General features: G+C 40.2%; 2 protein-coding genes across 2 annotated transcripts; both read left to right on the top strand.

The window, feature by feature from the left end:
* Nucleotides 1-7,768: 7,768 nt before the first annotated feature.
* On the top strand, nucleotides 7,769-11,457 carry LOC116252107 (beta-amylase 1, chloroplastic-like). Its single transcript, XM_031626179.2, has 4 exons — nucleotides 7,769-8,890; nucleotides 9,009-9,219; nucleotides 9,640-9,750; nucleotides 10,423-11,457. The coding sequence occupies exons 1-4, from the start codon at nucleotides 8,262-8,264 to the stop codon at nucleotides 11,242-11,244; spliced, it is 1,773 nt and encodes a 590-aa protein (XP_031482039.1). The 5' UTR covers nucleotides 7,769-8,261; the 3' UTR covers nucleotides 11,245-11,457.
* Nucleotides 11,458-15,946: 4,489 nt separating this feature from the next.
* On the top strand, nucleotides 15,947-19,147 carry LOC116252109 (uncharacterized). Its single transcript, XM_031626181.2, has 7 exons — nucleotides 15,947-16,477; nucleotides 16,551-16,637; nucleotides 16,737-17,000; nucleotides 17,125-17,292; nucleotides 17,381-17,434; nucleotides 17,516-17,662; nucleotides 18,498-19,147. Exons 1-7 carry the CDS (start codon nucleotides 16,295-16,297, stop codon nucleotides 18,873-18,875), a joined length of 1,281 nt encoding a protein of 426 aa, XP_031482041.1. The 5' UTR covers nucleotides 15,947-16,294; the 3' UTR covers nucleotides 18,876-19,147.
* Nucleotides 19,148-22,932: the final 3,785 nt, after the last annotated feature.

The following is a 22,932-nucleotide window of genomic DNA, read 5'->3' on the forward strand; positions in this document are numbered from 1 at the left end:
AAGCTTCTTTGTTATATATAATAGAGTCCACAACTCAATTTTCTTCTTTATTTTAGGTAATGTTCTAATATTTCCATAATGGTCATTAACAGATTTGATAAAATGAGCCGTCAAGATTTTTTCACCAAATTTGTCAATGTCAACATTATCTCCAAGCAGGGGAGAAGCAAAGGCAGGGAGGGTTCTCCCTCACATTTTTTAAAAATGCAAAAGACATATATGTAAATTTTAAATTTTTTTATTTAACATATATAAAAATTTTGAAAATTATATTTTGGTTCCTATTAAAATTTTAAAATTATAATTCAACTCATTCAACGAAAATTCCTAGTTCGGAGCCGCCTGTCTACAAGGTGATCACCAGGTTGACTTGCCTCTATGTCATCTTCCTTAATTAACGCATGTTTTTTAGCTACATAATGCACTCATCAATAATGCAAACTATTGAACCAACTAATTTTGATCACTATATCTCTTTTATCGCAGTCTGTTGAGCTAGCTGGATTGGACATCTTGATATCTTTTCACCCGCCGACTTTCCTTGCAATTTGTTGAGGCAGCTACATTGGATCTCCATGTATCTTTTCACCACTTACTTCCTTTCCAACATGTTGGACGAGATAGATTGCATCAATTGGTATCTTTTCATCGCCACCCCAAAAATCTAGGCGGTGTTGCGGTGAGTCCCACTTTGCTTCGAAAAGAACCAAACGAACCTCTTGTGTTGTGTAGAAGGTACAAACTCAGTTGTAAGTTGCTCTAGCGCCACCTTTTCCATAGAAAATGACATTTGTAGTCTAACTCAACATGAGAATGATAAACGGGCTTGATAGAAACCTCCAAGACTGACATATTATCGCAACATAGAATAGGAGCATATGTGTATATATATATATATATATATATATATATATATATATATATATATATATATATATATATATATATATATATATGCAACTTTCTGCATGTGTGAGAGGCGGATTCAGCTCATGTGTGTCTAATGTTGACAAATGCCTAAAAATGATGAATTACTTACTAAAACGCAAACATTCCTTGTTTCACTATAAACTATTGCTAATACTCTCGTGATGGTAGGTTTTCAGATTTTAATTTCTAGCCATAGGTAAATTTGAAATCCCAAATGTGTACATACATATATATTTGTGTTACTAAAGAGCAAAAAGACTTTGCAACCCTCCCACCAGAAATATCGAGTCTAGCCCTGAAGTCGCCTGTAGTAACAAAAATCAAAATAAAGACTGACCGTCCTGCTGACCCGAATCAGAAAAATGAAAAGAAAAGTACCCACTGCTTAGTTATCTTTATAAAAAGAAAAATAAGCATATTTGTCCTGATGCCCAGCCTTACTATTTTATCTTCTTTTGAAGATGTGTGTATTTGTTGCATGTATAAGACTGTGCTCGTAACTCGATCTAATTTTCTTTTGAAGGTGTGTGTATTTGTTGCATGTATAAGGCTGTGCATGCAACTCGATCTAATTTTCTTTTGAAGGAGTGTGTATTTGTTGCATGTATAAGATTGTGCACGCAACTCGATCTAATTTTCTTTTGAAGGTGTGTGTATTTGTTGCATGTATAAGACTGTGCACCCAACTCCATCTAATTTTCTTTTGAAGGTGTGTGTATTTGTTGCATGTATAAGACTTTGCACGCAACTCAATCTAATTTCAAATTCTTTATGAACACAACCTTTCTCTTTTTTTCCTATTGCATTATTCATCCGTTTAGTGAGTCCGTTTTGGATTGCTTAATTGATCCATGTGACCCACGCCCTTTGCACGGAGAATATTAAAACTAGTAACAAGACAACACATGCTTCATTAAGAATGCTGGTGCTCATCTGCAGGTAGAAGTTGAAGAATTTGACGAATTCGGACACGACTTCTCGCGTTCCTGTTCGTATTTGCAGACGCAAGGGACAATCAAGCCTTTGCAATCATCTTCTAGTTTCCTTGGCATGTCAAGATTATTGGGATATGGAAGTTGACTCGAATAAAATCGTTCTAATAATTGCCCAACGCTGCTTGTCTCTTTCCTTCCGTTTTCTTCTTGAGTTCTACTTCTCTTTCTTACACAGACAAAACAAAAGGAAGTGTATAGAATATGATGTGCTAAAAGCTTCCAAGAGATGGAATCATAAGGAAGATTGAGTTAGAACATGTAAAATATTGTCCCAGCAGATTTAGCAAGTCCCAACATTGAATTGGCCACATACCTTGCTTTTTTGGATGCGGACGGAAGCGAGTTTTTTTCTTTAATGCGTCTGGACTTGGTGAACCATGGCGGAAACCTAAAATAAAGAAGAAAATTGAGTTGTGGACTCTATTATATAACAAAGAAGCTTTTCGCCATGGTTTGATAGGGTAGGCGATTTAATCCATGGAACAACTTTAATTTGTCTGAGCCTTTATTTTGCATCCTCTACATTTTGTCGAGAGTCATCCTTTACAGTCCATCGACATTCGTCCTCCGCATTACCTTTGTTTTATCACTGAGCACTCTGTTCTATCATGAACAAATATGTCGATACATTTGAGCGCTCTGTGCCTCCTTTCCAGATCGATCCTAACTCTTGAGAACGAAGGTAATGCGGAGGACGAATGTCGATGGACTGTAAAGGATGACTCTCGACAAAATGTAGAGGATGCGCTCAGACAAATCAAAGCTGTTCCATGGATTAAATCGCCTATCCTATCAAACCATGGCGAAAAGCTTCTTTGTTGAGTCCACAACTCAATTTTCTTCTTTATTGTAGGTTTCCGCCAATGTTCACCAAGTCCAGACGCATTGAAGAAAAAAACTCACTGGCTTCCGTCCGCATCCAAAAAAGCAAGGTATGTGGCCAATTCAATGTTGGGACTTGCTAAATCTGCTGGGACTATATTCTATATGTTCTAACTCAAACTTCCGTCAGCAGTTTACACACGTTTCAGCATAGCGTATATCGAGGGGGGGGGGAAGAGAGAGATGGGTATCGAAAGTTTAGAATTCTCACTCATAGAAAGTTTAGAACTCTGCAATGACCACTACCAACTCTTAAGAGTTGTATGACTCTAATATTGTAAGAAATATGGACTACTAAGACAATCACTCGATGCAGCAGAGGCAGGCGTGGGCACTCTGTTCTATCATGAACAAATATCTCGAGAGATTTGAGCGCTCTGTGCCTCCTTTCCAGATCGATCCTACCTCTTGAGAACGAAGGTAATGCGTAGAACGAATCTCGATCGACTGTAAAGTATGACTCTCGACAAAATCTAGAGGATGCGCTCAGACAAATTAAAGCTGCTCCATGGATTAAATCGCCTACCCTATCAAACCATGGCGAAAAGCTTCTTTGTTATATAATAGAGTCCACAACTCAATTTTCTTCTTTATTTTAGGTAATGTTCTAATATTTTCATGATGGTCATTAACAAATTTGCTGACATGAGCCGTCAAGATTTTTTCACCAAATTTGTCAATGTCAACATTACATATAAGCAGGAGGGCTGGCAGGGGCCATGGCAATTGGTTTCCCCTCACCTCTTTAAAAAAATGCAAAAGACATATATGTAAACTTTAAAACTGTTAATTTAACTGGTATAAAAATTTTAAAAAAACATATTTTGGCTCCCCACAAAATTTTAAAATTATAGTTCAATTCATTCAACAAAAACTTCCTAGTTTCGCACCGCCTGTCTCCAAGGTGATCACCAGGTTGACTTGTCTCAAAAAAAATTCCTAGTTTCGTTTGACGGCTCCTGACCCGAATCAGAAAAATAAAAGGAAAAATACCCACAGCTTAATTATCATTAAAAAAGAAAAATAAGCATATTTGTTGCGTGCAACTATCCGGCCCGGTACCTAACCTTATTACTCTTTAAAATTCTTTTGAAGAAGTGCATATTTGTTGCATGTACAAGACTGTGCACGCAACTAGATCTAATTTCAAACTCTTTATGAACACAACCTTTTTCTTTTCTTCCTATTGCATTATTCATCCGTTTAATGAGTTTGTTTTGGATTGATTAATTGACTCATGTGACCCACGCCCTTTGCATGGAGAATGTTAAAACTAGTAACAAGACAACACATGCTTCATGAAGAATGCTGGTGCTCATCTGCAGGTAGAAGTTGAAGAATTTGACGAATTCGGACACGACTTCTCTCGTTCCTGTTCGTATTTGCAGACGTAAGGGACAATCAAGCCTTTGCAATCATCTTCTAGTTTCCTTGGCATGCCAAGATTATTGGGATATGGAAGTTTACTCGAATAAAATCGTTCTAATAATTGCCCAACGCTGCTTGTCTCTTTCCTTCCGTTTTCTTCTTGAGTTCTACTTCTCTTTCTTACACAGACAAAACAAAAGGAAGTGTATAGAATATGATGTGCTAAAAGCTTCCAAGAGATGGAATCATAAGGAAGATTGAGTTAGAACATATAAATTTCATTTGGTCCAATGCAAAAATATTGCCCCGGCAGATTTAGCAAGTCCCAACATTGAATTGGCCACATCCCTTTGCTTTTTTCGATGCGGACGGAAACCAGTGAGTTTTTTTGTTTAATGCGTCTGGACTTGGTGAACCATGGCGGAAACCATACCTGCCTGATTGGTGTTAATTGAAGGAAATCTTTGGCTACCAGAGTTCATGATTGGTTTAGATCGGGTAACATGGAATTTGTGAATATCTTGATCTGACGAAAACCAGAAATATCTAGTTTCTGATTTTATTGTAGGGCCAAGTTGGGCACAAGGACATCAATTCGACGGTCGGGTTTATGTAAACGATTAAGGAGAAGTCTTGTTTTTTCTACTAGAGGATACCAACGGGAGCTGGACCGGATTTTGGAATAAAGATCACCAACCTTATCCGGTTCTTGCCAGATTTCTAAATGCTTCTGGCCTTTTGTACAATTTGGTTTTGGGACAAATCTGGCTTCTTTGGATTATTATGGTTGTTGTTGCTTTTGTTGTTGTTATTGTCGCCGATTATTATTATTATTATTATTATTATTATTATTATTATTATTATTGTCAATATATCTGATTTGGATCTTATATCCAACTAAACCATTCCAAAACAATTTAAAATGGAAAAAAAATTAATACCCAATTAAGAACTTGGATTGTGGTTAGATTTAAAAAAAAAATCCAATCAGATACGGTTTTATATATGTATATAACTAAATCTGTTTTGAATCAGATCGATATATATATACCAATCTGATTCAAAACAGATTTAGTTTTAAATAAATTTTTTATATTCAATGTTCTTACGTTTTGAAAATTGGTCCGACTTCGTTCAAAATTCAGATTCGGATTTTATGGAAAAAAAAAACATGAACCGTTCAATTCTCCAAAGCTTTATAAGATTTTGTTTGTGCATTAATTTATTTTTATAGTTTTTGTCAATCAAATAACCAAGTATATTTTTCATCTATTTATTTTTATAGTTTTTGTCAAACATATAACAAAGAATATTTTTCATCTATTTATTTGCGTATTTAAATTGATGAAAGACGGTTGGTGCTTGGAAGCGAAGTGGTTAGCTGATGAAGCAAAATGAAAGTGATGGACATGATTAGAGGACCATTTCTTGCGGCTCTCGTCCAACCATCTTATATGGAAAATTAGACAAAAGAAGGGCATGTATGATGTCATCCTCATGTTCCCAACCTGAAGACTTGAGCACAAACTCCCCATGCTGGTGCACTTGGCCGGTTTGAACCTTCTTACCACACCACTGTCATTTGTTGTATGGATGATTGAGAGAAAAACAATGAAAAAAATATATAAATTCATATTAGATGACAAAAATATTCATCACTTTTTCTTTTTGTTTTTTTCGTAGCCACCCATTTTAATAATCGAAAGGCCTGATCATATGGCTAGTATATCAAGCCAACGACATTTTCAATTGCAGACTACACGTCAATTGGTATATATATATATATATATATATATATATATATATATATATATATATATATATATATATATATATATATATATATATATATATATATATATATATATATATATATATATATATATATATATATATAGAAAGAGAGAGAGAGAGAGAGAGAGAGAAAGGTATCTTAGTCCTCTTAGATTAGGAACAAAAACTAGACCGATTTAATTATCCAAGTGATATAACGTAGATAAATACATTTTTAAAAGTAATTTGAAAAGAAACGTGTATTAAATCAATCACTTTTCCAAGTTCAAGGTATGAGCTATTTTAATCATCAAAAAATTAACTAGTGAATTCGGTAAAATATTAATAAATTTCATGAAAACAACATGAATTGAAATATATTTTACAGCTGATCATAAGCATGCATGTTATCATGATCATGTCCATATTTTGTTTGAAATAATGTTTTTAACAAGAGTATAAACAGTCCGGTTGGTCTACAATATACCAATTCCTCTACATATGTTGACTCAGAATTAATCGCATAGCCTATCATTTTTGAAACGTATCGTTTTATTGTATTTACGCATATAGATTGATTGTAGGTTTTTCAAACGTATATGTCCGGTGTGCCACGCGAAAAGAGGGTCGTTGCTGGTGGGCGAGAAATACATCGATGGTTCCAGAACTTGTGAGTTCTTTCATTGCCGATCGAGCGTGAGACAAAAGAACGAAGTTGAACCCGAATGGCTTACGATCACTTCATTATTAGACCCGACATAGTCTCAACTGAACTTGGCCAGGGGCGGAGCCTAAGGGAGACCAGCAGGGACCCTCGCCCCTCTTAAAAAAAAAATAAAATTTATAGAAAATTTTACTTGTTTTATATAAAAATTTTGAAAAAATAATATTTTTACAGTAACCAAAATTTAAAAACTTTAATTTAGCCTTACTCATAAAAAATTTCTGAATCTGCTCCTAAGTTTAGCAATACTTGTGATGTCATGACTCAATCGTACAAATACCTATTTGTGTATGGACAGTCGAGTCTTTGAGCGATATAGACAGGGTTTTACAATCTTGAACAGGGACCAAGTCTCCCTGCCTAGGTGTGGTTTTCCTGTCATTAAAAAAAAAATCTTATTCCCAATATCATTATAGGTCATTATTTATTTCTGGAATCAAGCTCTTGAATAATTTGAAAATATAATATACGAATTTGTTTAAAAATTAAAAAAAAAGTTCTTCCAATGCTCTATAAAAACTGTTCAACTTTGGCATATGAATAGGTCGATCGTGGAATCGAATTTGAGTTGGTGTGATTCTGAACTTTGAGTGTGAAAGCCAACCACATGTACCAAACTGGAAAGCGGATGTTATTTTCATCATTCAATTCACAAGTTATTATTCGATAGGAACTGGTTCTGTAACATAACATTGTAACATGCCTCTCCCTCACTACAAATTAAAAGATTAACAGCAAAATGCAGAAACGTAATCACCAAACAATCCCTCGCTTTTTTTTTTTTGAATGACCGGAATGCTTAGCTTGCACGTTAAGCGCTCTCTTGTGGGGCCATCACTGTAACTTTTTTGAAAATCAGCGTCCAATGCTATCATTTTGAACTTAATCATACCAACACTAAATTAGAGTCACATGTAAAGCAAGAAGAGGAGCAAGTAAAATCCTTGCTTGTCAAAATTTCTCCTTGTTTTTCCTCCCTATTGTCGTTTTGTCAAAGCCACATGGAGACTTCTTCGTTTTCACCCACTGGACGAAGTGAAACAATGCTTAATTTAATCAAACACGATACATGTCTTTAAGAAACAATGACCCACCAACGAACACAGAGGAGTAGCCGCGAAACGCGAAGAAGCGGGTGCGCCACGTCATCGACGTACAGTTTCCGACACGTGTCGTGGTTTCAGGCGCCTATTGGAGCCCAATAAGCATAGCGTGGTGCATAAAAGGACACGATTGGACACGTGTCGTCCAGCGGATAAACTTACATGCTCCTCGGAAGATGGCGTATGGCTTCGAAACGAAGCTTCTCGCCCCTCAAAAGAGAACCGTCCGATGGGAACCTTGGGACACGTATGGTCACGTGTAGGGCCGAGATGCGTTGGGATCCCGAGGGAGGCGCTTATAAGATGGAGAGGCAGAGCCGGTGGAGGCCCAACCAGTGGGAAAGATTCGCCAGGGAAAGCGCAACCCAGGAAATCATTTCTCTGCATTCCGTTTCGCAAGGGAAAACGAGAACTAGGAAAGAGTTTTCTCGTCTTCACTGTTGATCGTCGCCAGACCATTCTGAGAGCTTAGCCCCGCGCGTGGACATGGCCTGTTTCGGGCTCGCCCACCAGCTCAGGTCTCTCTGCGGCGCTCCCGTCCATCACCCCGACGCCACGAAGTCGCAGGCCGTCTCGGACGCGCCTGCGCTTGCAGCCACGGCGATCTGGAGGCCGCCGGCGGCCCCCCTACTCCGGGGCCGGGTGCCGGACCTAGTCTCGCCCCCAGTGAGTCCTCGCTGCTCGTCGGCACCGTCGGAGGAGTGGCTCCGCCGCGGGCAGATGCGCCCGGACCTCACCGCCGCCTGCCTAGCGTTCGACGAGGCGGACCTGGAAGAGGTGGTGGCCCCTCACGCGGCGTCGAAGGGGAAAGGCGGGGAGGCGGCCGGCCAGAGCGGGGTGCCGGTGTTCGTCATGCTCCCTCTGGACAGCGTGAGGCCGAACCATGAGGTGAACCGCGGGAAAGCAATGAACGCGAGCCTGATGGCGCTGAAGAGCGCCGGCGTGGAGGGGGTGATGGTGGACGTGTGGTGGGGGCTGGTCGAAGGGCAGGAGCCGGGGCGCTACAACTGGTCCGGCTACGCCGAGCTGTTCGAGATGGCTCGTCGCCACGGGCTCAAGGTCCAGGCCGTCATGTCCTTCCACCAATGCGGGGGCAACGTTGGGGACTCCTGCACGTAAGCCCCACCCTTTATCCGGCGAAACCGACGGCCGGATTTTCTTTCTGATCTCCCTTGTTTTTTTTTCTGATTGATTTGAGTTTTATCTCATCGGAGTCTCTGCATGGATTATCAGAATACCGTTGCCGAGGTGGGTGGTGGAAGAGATTAACCGGGACTCGGACTTGGCGTACACCGATCAGTGGGGGAGAAGGAACTACGAGTACGTGTCGTTGGGGTGCGACGAGTTGCCGGTGTTGAGGGGGAGGACGCCCGTGCAGTGCTACTCCGACTTCATGAGAGCTTTCCGTGACACTTTCTCCCACCTTTTGGGTGATACCATCGTGGTATGCAACTCTCCTTTTCTCTCTCTCTCTCTCTCTTAACCCCGCTTTGGCAACATCTGTTCTGTGTTTGCTTGCGTGGCTTGCTGTAACTCTAACGATGACAGTGATGTCTCATGTCCGCTCTTGAACAATATTTGACCGTAAAGGATGATTTTCATAACAACCTGACGACTTTCTGGTGCTTATTTGCCGGATTTTTATTTGGGAAACATACTTTTCTGGTGCTTTAGCTTAATACGATTGATAAATTCTTATTCTCATAAGTTGTAATAAAATTTCTATGTTTATGCTTGTCGTTATCGTTGCCTGCCGAATATTTGGCATAAGTTTTAGGGATGTGTTGTTCGCGATTTGGTTTTCTTTTCCTGGTGAAAGCGTGCATCTCTGTTATTTACTTTTTGTGCCGTCGAAAAATTGCAGGAAATTCAAGTGGGTATGGGCCCGGCCGGCGAGCTAAGGTACCCTTCGTACCCGGAATTGAACGGGACGTGGAAATTTCCTGGAATTGGCGCTTTCCAATGCTACGACAAGGTAATTGAACTCGAATCGCCAAACTTGTTATTATTAATTATACGGTAGTTCAAACTTGATATAAGCCTCACATGGCACGTTTGCAGAAAACTTTTTCTGTTTCGGAAAAATGAAAAGTTTCCAGAGACAAGCTGTCTGTAACCCATTTTATGTCGCCTGATGGGCACATAGCACTACAATTTTTCTTTGGAGAAATGATTCTCTTGATTTTCATATCCCCTAATTCCTTGATTATGATCCAAAAATAAAGAAACACTACTATCTCATGATCTATAAATCGAAAAAGATGGTTTATAAGATCGTTTGGATAGAAAGTAAAGGAAAAGATATAATTTAGAATGCTTTAATATAATTTATGATACTTTATAATAATACCTTTTAACATTCAAAATATTTAAAAATTTGAGAGGGTTATAAATAGTAAAAAGATATCCTTAATCTTTAAAATGTTTAAAAAATTAAGGAGGTTATAAATTGTAAAAAGAGGCAGAGGTTGATTTACATTACATTTTTCTTTTTTTTTTATTTTTAATTTTCTTTCATTTCCCTCTTTTTTACATTAATCAACCAAAGGATTCCTTTCCGTCCAACCAAGGGCCTTAACAACCATGATGGGTTGAGAGTGAATTGCTTAGGAACTAACTAGTGTATTCTGGTGTTGGGTTTATGCAGTACATGGTGAGCAGTTTGAGGGCGGCAGCAGAAGCGATCGGGAAGCCGGAATGGGGCCACGGCGGTCCGAGCGACGCCGGACACTATAACAACTGGCCGGAGGACACCCCCTTCTTCCGGAAAGAAGGCGGGTGGAACAGCCCCTACGGCGAGTTCTTCCTCTCTTGGTACTCCCAGCTGCTTCTCAACCACGGCGAGCGGATACTCTCCTCCGCGGAGGCCATCTTCCGGGGCACCGGTGCCAGGCTCTCCGCCAAGATAGCCGGCATCCACTGGCACTACGGCACCCGCTCCCACGCCGCCGAGCTCACCGCCGGCTACTACAACACCCGATTCCGCGACGGCTACATCCCCATCGCCAAGGTGCTGGCTCGCCACGGCGTGGTCTTCAACTTCACTTGCATCGAGATGAAGGACTACGAGCAGCCGCAGGAGGCGCAGTGCTCGCCGGAGGGAGTGGTCCGGCAGGTGGTGCTGGCGACGCGGGAGGTGGGCGTGCCGCTGGCCGGCGAGAACGCGCTGCCGCGGTTCGACGAGTCGGCGCACGACCAGATCGTTCGGTCTTCGTCTCTCCGGAGCTTCTCCGGAGACGGGAAGGCCGGGCGGGGAGAGGAGAGCCGCGGCGCCATGTGCGCCTTCACCTACCTAAGAATGACTCCCCACCTGTTCGAGCCCGATAACTGGAGGCGGTTCGTGGCGTTCGTGAAGAGGATGAGGGAGTCCGGTAAGTGCTGGGAGCAGGTGCAGCGGGAGGCCGAGCCGTTCGTGCAGGCCTCCGAGCCCTTGGTCCGTGAGGCGGCGGGTGAGCTCGTTCGTGGTTGATGCCCGGTTCGGTTTGCTGGGGTTCGACTTGGTGTTTGCTTGATTTTGCAACATAACGTGCCTCCCTAGGAGGGGCTGCACCTGGGTGGGTGCGTCCGACTTGGCGCGTGTCCTGGGTTTTTGAGGGACATGGCCATGTGGCACACCCTTGATTAGAATACAAGTCTTCCTACCCAGGAAGAATATAAAAAAGAATGGAACAGTTTCTTCCAAGCGAAGTGAAAAAGATGAATGTTATTAAAAAAATGGCGATTGTTCATGTGAAATTGCTCTGTTTTGTTTTGTAGATCCTTGTGATCTCAATACCGACTTGAACTAAAACTAAATGGACCAATCCTTGCACAGTGAAATTGATAGATCCAATGTGTAATCAAATAATGGAGTTGAATTCAAACAGGACAGAATAATTTGCGCCATTGCGTTTGGAGCAAGGATAACCTTGTCTTGAAGCAACGGTTATCAGAGCAATCAAACGGGACATGGAGTCAAGATTCATAATATACATTAAGTAAAAGCGCGGACTCACTTTTCACTTGTTTCTCATCAAACCATTTCTTGTAAATATTGCTCCACATTGAAGCGTGTATTGACCGATACCCTCTTCCCATACATCCGATACATACATCCGATACGTGCCTGCAGAACTTTATACATATTTTCTCCTTTTTTAATCAATTTAAAATATTTTATACTATTTTAAAACTAAATCAAAAAATCTGTTCCATAGGGGCTGTGAGTCTTAAACTTTAGAAACCTTGACTAGTCAAGCAAGCTAGGGGCCTAATGTTAGTCTTAAACTTTAGAATCCCTGACTAGTCAAGCTCGGGATTCAGTCCGAGTTAAAGGCAACCTTTGTCTTAACTTGACTCATTTCGAGCCGAAACGCAAATCTTCCGGCTCATCTTCTCGAACGGACTTGACCAAGTTTTTTCAAAAGCCACCTGAATTTCTACCAACTCTGGTGACTTTGGCAATCTATTCTTTTAGAAGCCACATATGATTTTTGTTTCTCAAGTATCTTGAGAGAACCGAAATGGATTCAAAACCATTCCAGACTTCCCAGTTAAATTTTAAAGTTATGATAACGTTAAAATATTTCCTATTTACCTCGTTTGACTGCTTTCCTTCTTACTTAATGAGTTTAACTTACTTGGTAAGCGTAAAGGCTTTGAATTGTTTTATCGGCAAAGTTTTCTGCGTAGGCGTATCATTTTAGAAAACGATACGATGTCAGGCTGCATCTGGCACATCAGATCGACCGGTATTTATAAATTAAATTAAAAGATCAGAAATATTATAGAAAATTTTGGGAGAGACAAAGAAGAGCCGCTCGATAAGAGGGACTTTGACAACACAGGTTGAGATATAAAAATAGGCTTTTTCATCAAGTGGCATACAACTGGGGGGATATTGTGGGGGTAAGTGATGCAAAGCATCATCAGATTCTGGTTCTAGTTTCGGTCTCACTTTTGTGTTTCAGTGCAGATTATGAGTGTTCCATCCATGAAATTTTTTGTAGATTTGGAGCATAATCGAGATGAGGTGCCTTTGAGTATATCAACGGATCACTTCAATGCACATCTAGCTCTTTCGTCAGCAATTACGATTTTGGCTTATCTTGTTTTGAGATTCATTTTGTACTTATGTTCAATTTGCATATGTGTGGATTCATCCGGATTTGGGACTGTGCTCAAAACTCCACCCGTTGTTTCCTTTTATCTATATAAATGGACGACGACTTATTTTGTTTATCATCAATGCAGTTAAAGAAAAGTGAATGTTCTTTTTAAGTGTTTTGTTTTTCCTTTACATTTTTTTTTATCATACAACGTCTTTACTTTTGCTTCCAAGGTTTCGTTTGTCATCTCCAACTTGAGCTTGCATTAGTAAGGGCTGGCCTAGGGTGTCATATCAATAGCTCTTGAACATCTTGGATTCAATTCAACTTTTGGATGGATGTATCCCACTCATTTCCTGCCCAATGCAGAAGCAAAGAAATGAAGGGTTTTCTTCGGACGGTGAGTTGTTAACCTTTAGTTCAATCAAAAAATGTTGTTCTAAATCACAACAATCGTGGTTTAGTTCATCAGTGCACAATTGATCAGACCGAAAATCTCACGTCCTCGGTGCGAGAGATGCATTTTGATATGTATCTAACACTGAACGCTATTCTAACTTAGGTGGAATGAATACACGTGCTTGTTTGACGGTGGACACCGCAGATAGGCGCAAGCAAGAGACGAGTTGGACGGAACATCTTCTTTGTGTTCTTCACAGTGTGTTGTTGTTGTTGGTGGTGGTTTTTTTTTTTTTTTTTTTTTGGTTTCCTGTCAAAGATCATTTCCTCCCTGGGCATGGTTCGGTAGCTGGACGGAACGCTCTGTTCCAGTTCCAGAATGGTTTTGTTTCGTTTCGATTGGATCGCCTGGTTTTCTGGAGTTCTCGGCATCCGTTGTTTGATGGGACACAACGGAACAGAACACCCTGAGCTAGAGGCACCGCAGTCGTTTCCTTTTGGAATACGCGAACCTAAGGACCGAGGACGGCACTCGCATTTGCAAAAAGAGAATGTTGGATCCACTGATCCAACTTTTAAAAGGGCAAATCATTGTTCCATTTGTGCAAGGGATCGCCGTACTAGTGTTTGATCTCCAAAACCAAATAGTGACGGATCTGATAGTGGCCTTGATTGGACATCCCATGAATTTTTTAGCTGCTTCAGTCATCCATTTTAATCTTGGACACATATGGATAATTAAAAAAATACAAGGAAACAGTTTGGTACCAGACCCGTTAGACCATCATAATTGCAACCCGATCCAATCGACTGCCTTCTTTCCTACGGCACTGAATCGAGAGGCTTCTGAGTCAGGGAGTACAATCATGAATGAATGCCTCCAATGGAGTCTTTGTTACTGTGCCTGCCTGCGCCCTTCACTCGAAGGCAGTGCATTGGAACAGCGCTCAAGATCTTGCTTTGCTCCCAAGAATAAGGTCCTCAAATAAAAATAAACTAAAACCAAATCGCGATCTGCACATAAATCTTAGATGAAGGAATTGAGTCTTTTCGAAGAGAAAATCAATGACAAGATGAGATAGAATATTGTAGTCATTCTTCAATGCTTTTTTTTTTTATGTCCTACATTAAATGCAACACACTCAATTTAAAGGTACCCGAGGTCACATAAATTTTCTTGTTGAAGATCACCACACTTCGTTTCATCATCTGGATTTTCATTTATGATGACTTTGATTTTTTTGTTTTAACTTACATAACGAAGTTGGTGAAGTGCTTTTTGAGGTAACCCATGAAAGGGGGCATACTGGCGCTTGTAGTTCAACACTCTTAAGCTTAATGTATGTATGTTTTGGAGATCATACTTCCACAATTGCATATATAAGTATATATTAAATGTCCAACCCTCACCTCATTCATTGAGAGAAAGAAAAACTCTACCGTATGAAGTGAGAGATAAACTCTTCATAATACGTTGTAATTGTTAGACTTGAACTTACATGCATAGATATAAAAATTTAGCTCTATTCTTTCAAATATTAACCACCTTGCTTAACTTTCCCTTTCATTTGTTAAGTAATTTGTCAAAATTATTGGGTTCATGTGTGTGTATATATATATATATATATATATATGCACTATAACAAGTAGCAATGAGTATGGCCAATATATTTCTCATTAGATATGTACGAGTGAGTACGAGGGTGCAAGACTTTTGTTGAATCTGCCACCAAGTACGGAGCTTCAGGAAATAAATTGACGGATAATGAAGAGAAGAAACGATGGCCGAGATCGTAAAATTTTCATCCTTCGTTGGTCCTCGTCTCGTTTAGCTAGCTGGTGGAAACTGGTCGGATTCTAGGCTGGATCATGCATTTGTATCTGAAATAAGAAAAATGTATATCTTAATTTAGTCCCCAAAAATCTATTATAAACGATGAGGCGCGACTTATTTCAGATCCATAACTTCTTCTGATAGCTTCGGGTGAAGAAATGAAAAAGGAGCCACGTATTGATCCAAATACGTACTTACCCGGTTAAGATCCAGTAGAGTCCAAAAAATTGATCGGATTTAATTTGTATAGTAACCAATTTCTTATTTTTGGGTCACAAAGTACTTGGTAAAATCGTATCACGTTCAAGTCCAATATGAGAACATGCAATGTTCATTGTCAGCCGTTATGATCCAATGAAGACTTTACCAAGAGGATTTTGAGAAAGCTATTGGCAGTGGTAGGTAGGATATAAAGTGTACATAAACCAAAGATACATAATATACAAATCTAAGGGCTAATTCTTAGTTTAACACCAGGATAACAACACTATATTTTTTTAATATTGTTTCTTTCTTGGGAGGAATTTGAATCGATGCCAAGATTTGGATAACATGGTCCACACCAACGATGAAAGGCCACACCAGAATTTAAGGCGCTGGGTCATTTTCTTTGGTCCATGATTCGAATAATCAAGTCATCTTGTCAATTCAACTATTCGAGTGATCTTGGGGAAAAATCAAACAGTAACAGTAGAGCACAGGAAGAAAAGAGAGAGAGAAGTAGCTTGTTTAATGGTAATAAATGCAGATCGAGGGAGTGGTAGATGCAAAATTTAAAGCTGGACATTAAAGACAGAGCGGAGCGATGGGTAGGTTTGCGTTTTTATTGCTCTGATAAAAGCTCGCTGGCCTGCCCTGTCTCTCTCTCTCTCGCTCTCTCTAAAGAGTCTTAAACATTCAGACAGGAGCGGACGTCGCCGGATCCGCTCTGAATTCTGCACTATCTCCGGCGAACTCCCACGCAGAAACCGCCCTTCCCGATGCTGTCCATGCAATAAATTGCCCTTCTTTATTGTACCATCCATTTCGACTCCTCTTCTTTCTTTCTTCTGCTTCTTCCTCTTCTCATAGTCTTTGGCGACCTAAGAGCGCAGTCACACGTGCTGCAGACGGAGCATTGAGCTCATGAGTGGAAGAAGGGGAAGAGGAAAGAGAACAAGAAGAAGAAGAGAGAGGTGTCTGAGCTAAGGAGTCCGACAATGGAGAAAAAGAGGAGAGAATATGGTATATTAGAGTTCTTCATCCTCCTCTTCTTCCTTCTTGAGAGCTCAATGGCTAGTGGTCTGGAGTTCAATTTCACCAAGCATGTCAATACCTTCAGATTAGCGAGGATACAGAGACATTTGAACAAGATTAACAAGCCTGCGGTTAGGACAATACAGGTAGCATCATGTTTCTTTGAGTTCATCATCATCATTCCCATTGCCAACATGACTAAGTAATTCAAATTTCCAGAGCGTAGATGGGGACACCATCGACTGCGTTCAAAAGCACAACCAGCCTGCTTTAGACCATCCGCTGTTAAAAAACCACAAGATTCAGGTAACTGCCTTATATGCTTTTATCTGTTTTTCCAATGATCTTTTACTTTATATGTAGATAACTTGTGAAAACCAATTTTCGAATCTCTCTTTCTTTTAGAATGTACCTACAGTCATGCCAAAACCGAACCTACAGAGTAGGAACTATTCTGGCAGCGGGTTTCTGGCAAGAAGGGCATGGCAGACTTGGCACGGAACAGGGCACTGCCCCCGCGGAACAGTTCCCATCCGAAGAAGCTCTGTGAACGATGTCTTGAGGGCCAAGTCCACGTTTCATTATGGGAAGAAGAAGGTGGTTCGGCCTCTAAATCAACAATCAAGATCCACCGAGGCGCCTGATGTTGTTAGCGGCAACGGACACGAAGTATGTTAGCCAACCAAGGCATGAAAGAAACTTGATTTGAAAGCAGAAGATTCTCTAAAAAACTATTGTTCCCATGTTTATTTCACTTCAAACCAATCTGACTGAAAGGACAATGTGCGTGCAGCATGCAATTGCATATACTGGAAGTGGGGAGTTCTATGGGGCAAAGGCCACCATCAATGTATGGGATCCTTCCATTGATGGGTCCAATGAGTTCAGCCTCTCACAGATGTGGGTTCTTTCTGGGTCCTTTGATGGGTCTGATCTAAATAGCATTGAGGCCGGTTGGCAGGTACTTTTTGCTTCTTATTTGCCATCATTTTTGTTTGTATGAGAGAGATGGGACTACATACTGAAGTTATGATTTTCTTTCTAGTCAGGTTAGCCCTGAACTTTACGGTGACAGCAGACCAAGATTATTCACCTACTGGACGGTTGGTTTCTCTCTTTCTCTATCTCTTTCTCTCTTTCTCTCTCTTGAATCTCTCTTGAATATGGTTTGCTTTGGTGAACAGAGTGATGCATACCAAGCAACAGGATGCTACAACCTCCTCTGCTCTGGGTTTGTGCAGACAAATAGCAGAATAGCCATTGGAGCATCGATATCGCCTGTTTCTTCAGATTCAGGCGATCAGTATGACATCACCATTCTCATCTGGAAGGTATATTTTGAAAAGATGTTCATGAAATTGATGTATCATTAGCACTTACATATCCAGCTTTCTAGATAGACTCCAAGCACAAGATGACAAGAACCAGCCCTCATGGAGTCATGAGTCATGATGGGGCTTTTTGGTTTTCCCCTTTTCACGCCAAAAACGACGTTTGTAGAAGGAATTCTAGATATTCCTTGGACTCTCTCCCTCTCTCTCTTCATATGGACGCATTTTATGCAACCCCATGCTGAAATCTGTGCATTACATGTATTTGCACCAACATGTGCTTCAAGCATTTTGATTGGTTTTTTGGCCTCTCTTTGCAGAGGTGTCCTCTCTATAAATCCTTATGCTAGGAATCTATTCTTGAATCATGTTTTTTGACAAAAAATTGTGATTTTTCGCATCTTATTGGAAAAGGTAAGCCCTTGATCTTCGATGCTGCAAAAGACATGTCGCTGCAGTTACCATGACATTGCTTCAAACGAAAAATTTTCAAAAAAAAAAGAACTCATTTGCTTCTGTTGCTCTGCTCCTCCCCTGACATCGCTTCATCGAATGCCACAGCAATGCTGAGCACCACCTTCGAACACTGGCTTCCTCGCTTTCCCTTCATGCACAGATGTTTCCATTGTCCTGCGTTTCACTTGCTGATAAACGCCTTACAGGCCAAGACAAAGCGGATTCTTTCATTCACTTGTGTTGTTTCTATCATTCAAAGTTCCAACTGTAGACTATTTGTTTCTTTTTTCTTTTCTTTTGGTGCAGAGTCCAAATAGATTAAACATGAAAGTAGTATGAAAGAGAGAACTCATTTTCTTTTCTTCGTAACTTCTGAAAGGATCCGAAATTGGGGAATTGGTGGTTGAGCTTCGGCGAGAACAACCTGGTGGGCTACTGGCCGGCGGAGCTCTTCACGCACCTGGCGGACCACGCGGAGATGGTGGAGTGGGGAGGGGAGATCGTGAACACGAGGCGGAACGGGCAGCACACGTCGACGCAGATGGGCAGCGGGCGGTTCGCGGCGGACGGGTTCCGCCACTCCGGCTACTTCCGCAACATAGAGGTGGTGGACGGCGACAACAGCCTCAGCCCCGTTGGGACGCTCTCCACACTCGCCGAGGACCCCCACTGCTACGACATCGCCAGCGCTTCCAGCGAGGCGTGGGGCAATTACTTCTACTTCGGTGGACCAGGGAGCAACCCCCTCTGTCCTTGAAAAAGAAAAAAAAAAATACAAAGAATCTACTCTTCTTTTTTCCCTTTTTATTTTTTTTACTGTCTAATTTAATTCTTTTTCCTTAAAAAAAATCCCTCCTCCTCTCCTTCTCTCTCGTGTAACATATGGACTTTAGTATATGCTATGAAGGATAAACAATTAAGAGTAGGCCAGGTCTATGTTTTCGCTTAAATTCTGCATGGATTAAGTTTAGTTTTGTATTAAAGATTGTTTAAACATTTATAAAAAGATTACCTAAATGTTTCTATAGAGATTTGGTAAATGAGGTTTGAACGTCTAAGTTTGTACACGGAAATGTAAACCTATCTCGCAACTACTAGTCCTGAAAACGATGCCATTGTTGTCCTCGAGTTGCAGTCAGCAGTGGAGTCAGTACCTCTGCGTTGCTTCAAGGGCAATGGTAAATCATGCCTCTTGCGTGTGCGGCAATCCACTTATATATTTTAATTCTGCACTTTGTTCTCTTTGATCCTTAAAATACATTCTTGGAAGAAGGCAACTGGTTAGGTTCTTATGTATCGAGAAGTGAGAGCACTTGTTGAGTTGCGAGTTCATTCTATGTCGTTGGGTATGGCCATGATATTATATTCAACAACGATTGGCGTGCACCAAGGTTTGTCACTAAGGACAAGCATTCAAATAAAATCCAATCTGGATTTCTGCCAGTTTCTCTGTCTAGAGATGCAAGTCATGGATTCCAATCAACGTAATTACATAAGAGCGGAGGCAGGTGTGGCCACTGTGTGGGCAATTATGTATACAGACTCGCAAAAAAATCTTATCTTCATATTGATATTCAGGAAAATTTTTCTACTTTTTCATATATTGTGCTACTTAAAGATTTAAAATTTTGTAAGTGGTACCCTTAGTCAGAATTTTTTGGCTCCATCCCTGCCAAGATGTGTCCGTTTGATTTTAAAAAAAAAAAAAAAAAACACTGCATTCTGACTTGCTACATTATAAAACCCTGTGGTTAGTAGAGTTCCCTCCAAAATCTTTAAAAAAAGATTATGAATATTTTATTTAGATCTTCTTAAGTTTGGTGGATTCATGAGATTTGGTTTTCTTCCTTGGCATCTTATGCAGACGGCTTTCTAATATTAAGATCTTGAGTTAATCTTTGTAATTATAGAGAATACAAAGTAAATATTATTAGCCTTTACATGAAATCCTCATTATTGCTCTTTGTTTATGGTAAATAAACAAAGAGCATTATAACGTCAACATCTACACGGAAAATGATTGAACGGGAGCAATTAATGGCTATGAGGAAAGATCCATCCGAAAATGTGATCGGCTGTGAAAAAGTTTTTCTACATGAAATAAATGAGTCCAGTGAGTGTTGCCAATCGGAGTAAATGCGTTCTCCTCCGGTTTCTACTCTCTAGAGACTCCAAGTGAGTGAATAAATAAATAATAAATGGACTGCTCCCATGGATCTGGCAATGGGGGAAAAAATCTCCGAAAAAATTTTGCCTGAAATGAATGAGTTCAGTAAATTCTTCCAATTGGAGTGAATAAGTTACGTCCTCCGCCTTTGGACTCTTTGAATCCGTCGAAAAACCAGCAACCCTTTTGCCACATGCAGCTGACCATGGCGGTCTGTTCATATTTAATGTTTTAGAAATTTTTCCTGATACGAACCCATTTATTTTCCGATACCCAGTGTCAGAGGCTTCCTTCATTGAATTTTCTGATCCGGTGGTAAGATTTTCCGGTAGTCATCAAATAAAGTTCAGGCGGCCTACCTGAGTTAAATGTTTTCAAACAATTATACTTTCTAATGTTTAAGCTATAAAGTACAAAATATATTGAAAAATATATGTATGGTTGGATATAACCTAAAATAGATATATTTACAAATATGACGGCCGAGAATATGTAAAAATTATGTTTGTTTACAAATAAAAAAACTACACTTATATAAAAGGACATTTTCATTCAATATTTTATAAACTCCGAAACAAACCATTTTTTTCTAATTACTGTTAAGAAAAAGTAGACTTTTCAAGTTTGCCATAGTTGAGAAGTCACAGGTCTGCACCAGAAATATCAGTTGAAAATTGGGACGATATAATTAGAAAATCTTCTTTTACATCTCGATCCCTCTCACGGCAAATCGAGCCTCATAAACAGCTTTAGGGAAAAAAACTAAGGTCCAAGTAAGAGAAGATTTGGAGTCTGGTCATCATCTTAATCATAGAATCGAATTAATATATTAATTGATCTATCATTAACTTTTTCTATTAAAAAAATTAATAAACTGTATGATGAAGTTGGAAAAAAATTAAACTATTATAGCTGAAGTTTGATTCGGTAGTTATTGATCAATGCAGGCCCACACTCAGCACAATCACTCTAGAAATGTAAATGGAATTAGGTCATGCCTTTCGTGTTAATGGGTAGAACACAGTATCAAGAGGATGATATACCAGGCACCCATGCAACCCGAAACATCTCAAAAAACAAGGGTTCGGCCCTTGTCGGAGCAATAGGATGAGCCTCTCCCTCACCTGGGTACTGTTACTTAAAGCTCATATAATTCAAAGAAGCCTACTACGTTTCTCTCAGATTTGAATGTGGACTTGGGGAAACTAATTCCACCTAATTGCACATCTTTCTCGTCCACACATAAGCGAATGAAATTTCACTTTTGCGTTGTAAAATTGAACAGGGTTGAAGAAGATCGGCCTAAATGGTCTTAACTGTCAGATCTTTCACCTACCATATAGGTAAAACAAAAAAAAAACAATAGCTAGAGAAAGAAATTCATGTCAGAAAATGCTCCCTTCAGAGTAAGAGTCAGTCTTCAAGAAGTAACTTGACTTTGACCGGTCGGCTCTGGAACCAATTGGTCTCAGTAGAAAGACAGATTTTCCTGCGGAAAAGGTGGAAACTTTTCTTCTCCAGGACATGGAAAAAGTCCTGTAAGGCAATGGCAGAAGTTCATGTGAGCTCGCAGGGGGCTTTCTGTTTATTCACATGATGACTTCCTCTTCCGGCAAGAGGAGGACTTTTCCATGGAAAGCGGGCGCCATGCATGATTTTCTCAGACATGCATGCCTTTTTCCTGTGAAAGGGAATCCCCCTGGTGCCAATTAAGGTCACATGACCCACATGGATTCTTGATTGGTATCTTAATTATTCGATTTCTAAAGAACTGGCGCCCACTGGATGCGAATCTTATTGTCTTGCATCCTCTAGTTATGCATAAGTCAGCAAGCAGAAAATCAACATTGGTGCCAGTAAGATTAACAACCAATTTGAAATATTAGTTGATGCCAGTTATTGCACTATTCTCCAAACAAGAGTCGCATTCAGTAGTTAAGAGAAGAAACCTTCATATAAGATCTGCTCTTGCCCCGAATATGAACAAGGCTAAGCGATCTGTGGAAACTATGGGATGTAGAAATGCATAAGGGACAGAAAGTTCCGCCTTAGGGCCAGCGGTAGGCGCGGGCGTGAGTGAAGCGGAGGCGAAAATGTTGGCTTAAGTAATCCAAATTCCAAACAATGGTGAGAATCCAATCGCTAACACTGGCATTTATAGTAATTCTGCAGGGGGCCGTCAATATTGTGCTTTTCTTTGCAAGCAAACAAAATCTAAACACCCATAAATTGCGGATTTGTCAATGGACCATACTCACCACATGTGTTTGTGTACATGACAAAGATCATATGGAGCCGTAAGGAGCAGTGTATTATTTGTAAAGTAGTTTGTCTTATGAAGAGATTTAGTGTTGTAGGAACAAATAATTTTCTCAAGATTTTCCGTGGCGTAGGCCTCAAGTCTTTCAGTAGTGTAAGTCGATTTGCATAATGCAGTCTGTGTGATCTTGCAAATAGATACTTGGTCCCATGTTTGAAATGGATTTGGCAATGCTTCTGGACCGTTGATTTTTTTTTTTTTCCTTTTCTAATTGTCATCAGGCAGAGGAACCCTGAAAAGCTGATCTGGGTTATCTTTGTTTGATACCATATGTTACTGACTTGAGGTTTGTCGGATCAACCACACAACAGTAAGCTGGGTCCAGAT

Source organism: Nymphaea colorata, chromosome 4, assembly GCF_008831285.2.
Source record: "Nymphaea colorata isolate Beijing-Zhang1983 chromosome 4, ASM883128v2, whole genome shotgun sequence".
NCBI classification, from domain to species: Eukaryota; Viridiplantae; Streptophyta; class Magnoliopsida; order Nymphaeales; family Nymphaeaceae; genus Nymphaea; species Nymphaea colorata.

Coding starts and splice junctions, on each gene's coding strand:
- LOC116252107 (XM_031626179.2), top strand. CDS start 8,262: ATGGCCTGTTTCGGGCTCGCCCACCAGCTCAGGTCTCTCTGCGGCGCT. Junction 9,220..9,639: donor TTTTGGGTGATACCATCGTG/GTATGCAACTCT, acceptor GAAAAATTGCAG/GAAATTCAAGTGGGTATGGG. Junction 9,751..10,422: donor CTTTCCAATGCTACGACAAG/GTAATTGAACTC, acceptor GGGTTTATGCAG/TACATGGTGAGCAGTTTGAG.
- LOC116252109 (XM_031626181.2), top strand. CDS start 16,295: ATGGAGAAAAAGAGGAGAGAATATGGTATATTAGAGTTCTTCATCCTC. Junction 16,478..16,550: donor CTGCGGTTAGGACAATACAG/GTAGCATCATGT, acceptor TCAAATTTCCAG/AGCGTAGATGGGGACACCAT. Junction 16,638..16,736: donor TAAAAAACCACAAGATTCAG/GTAACTGCCTTA, acceptor TCTTTCTTTTAG/AATGTACCTACAGTCATGCC.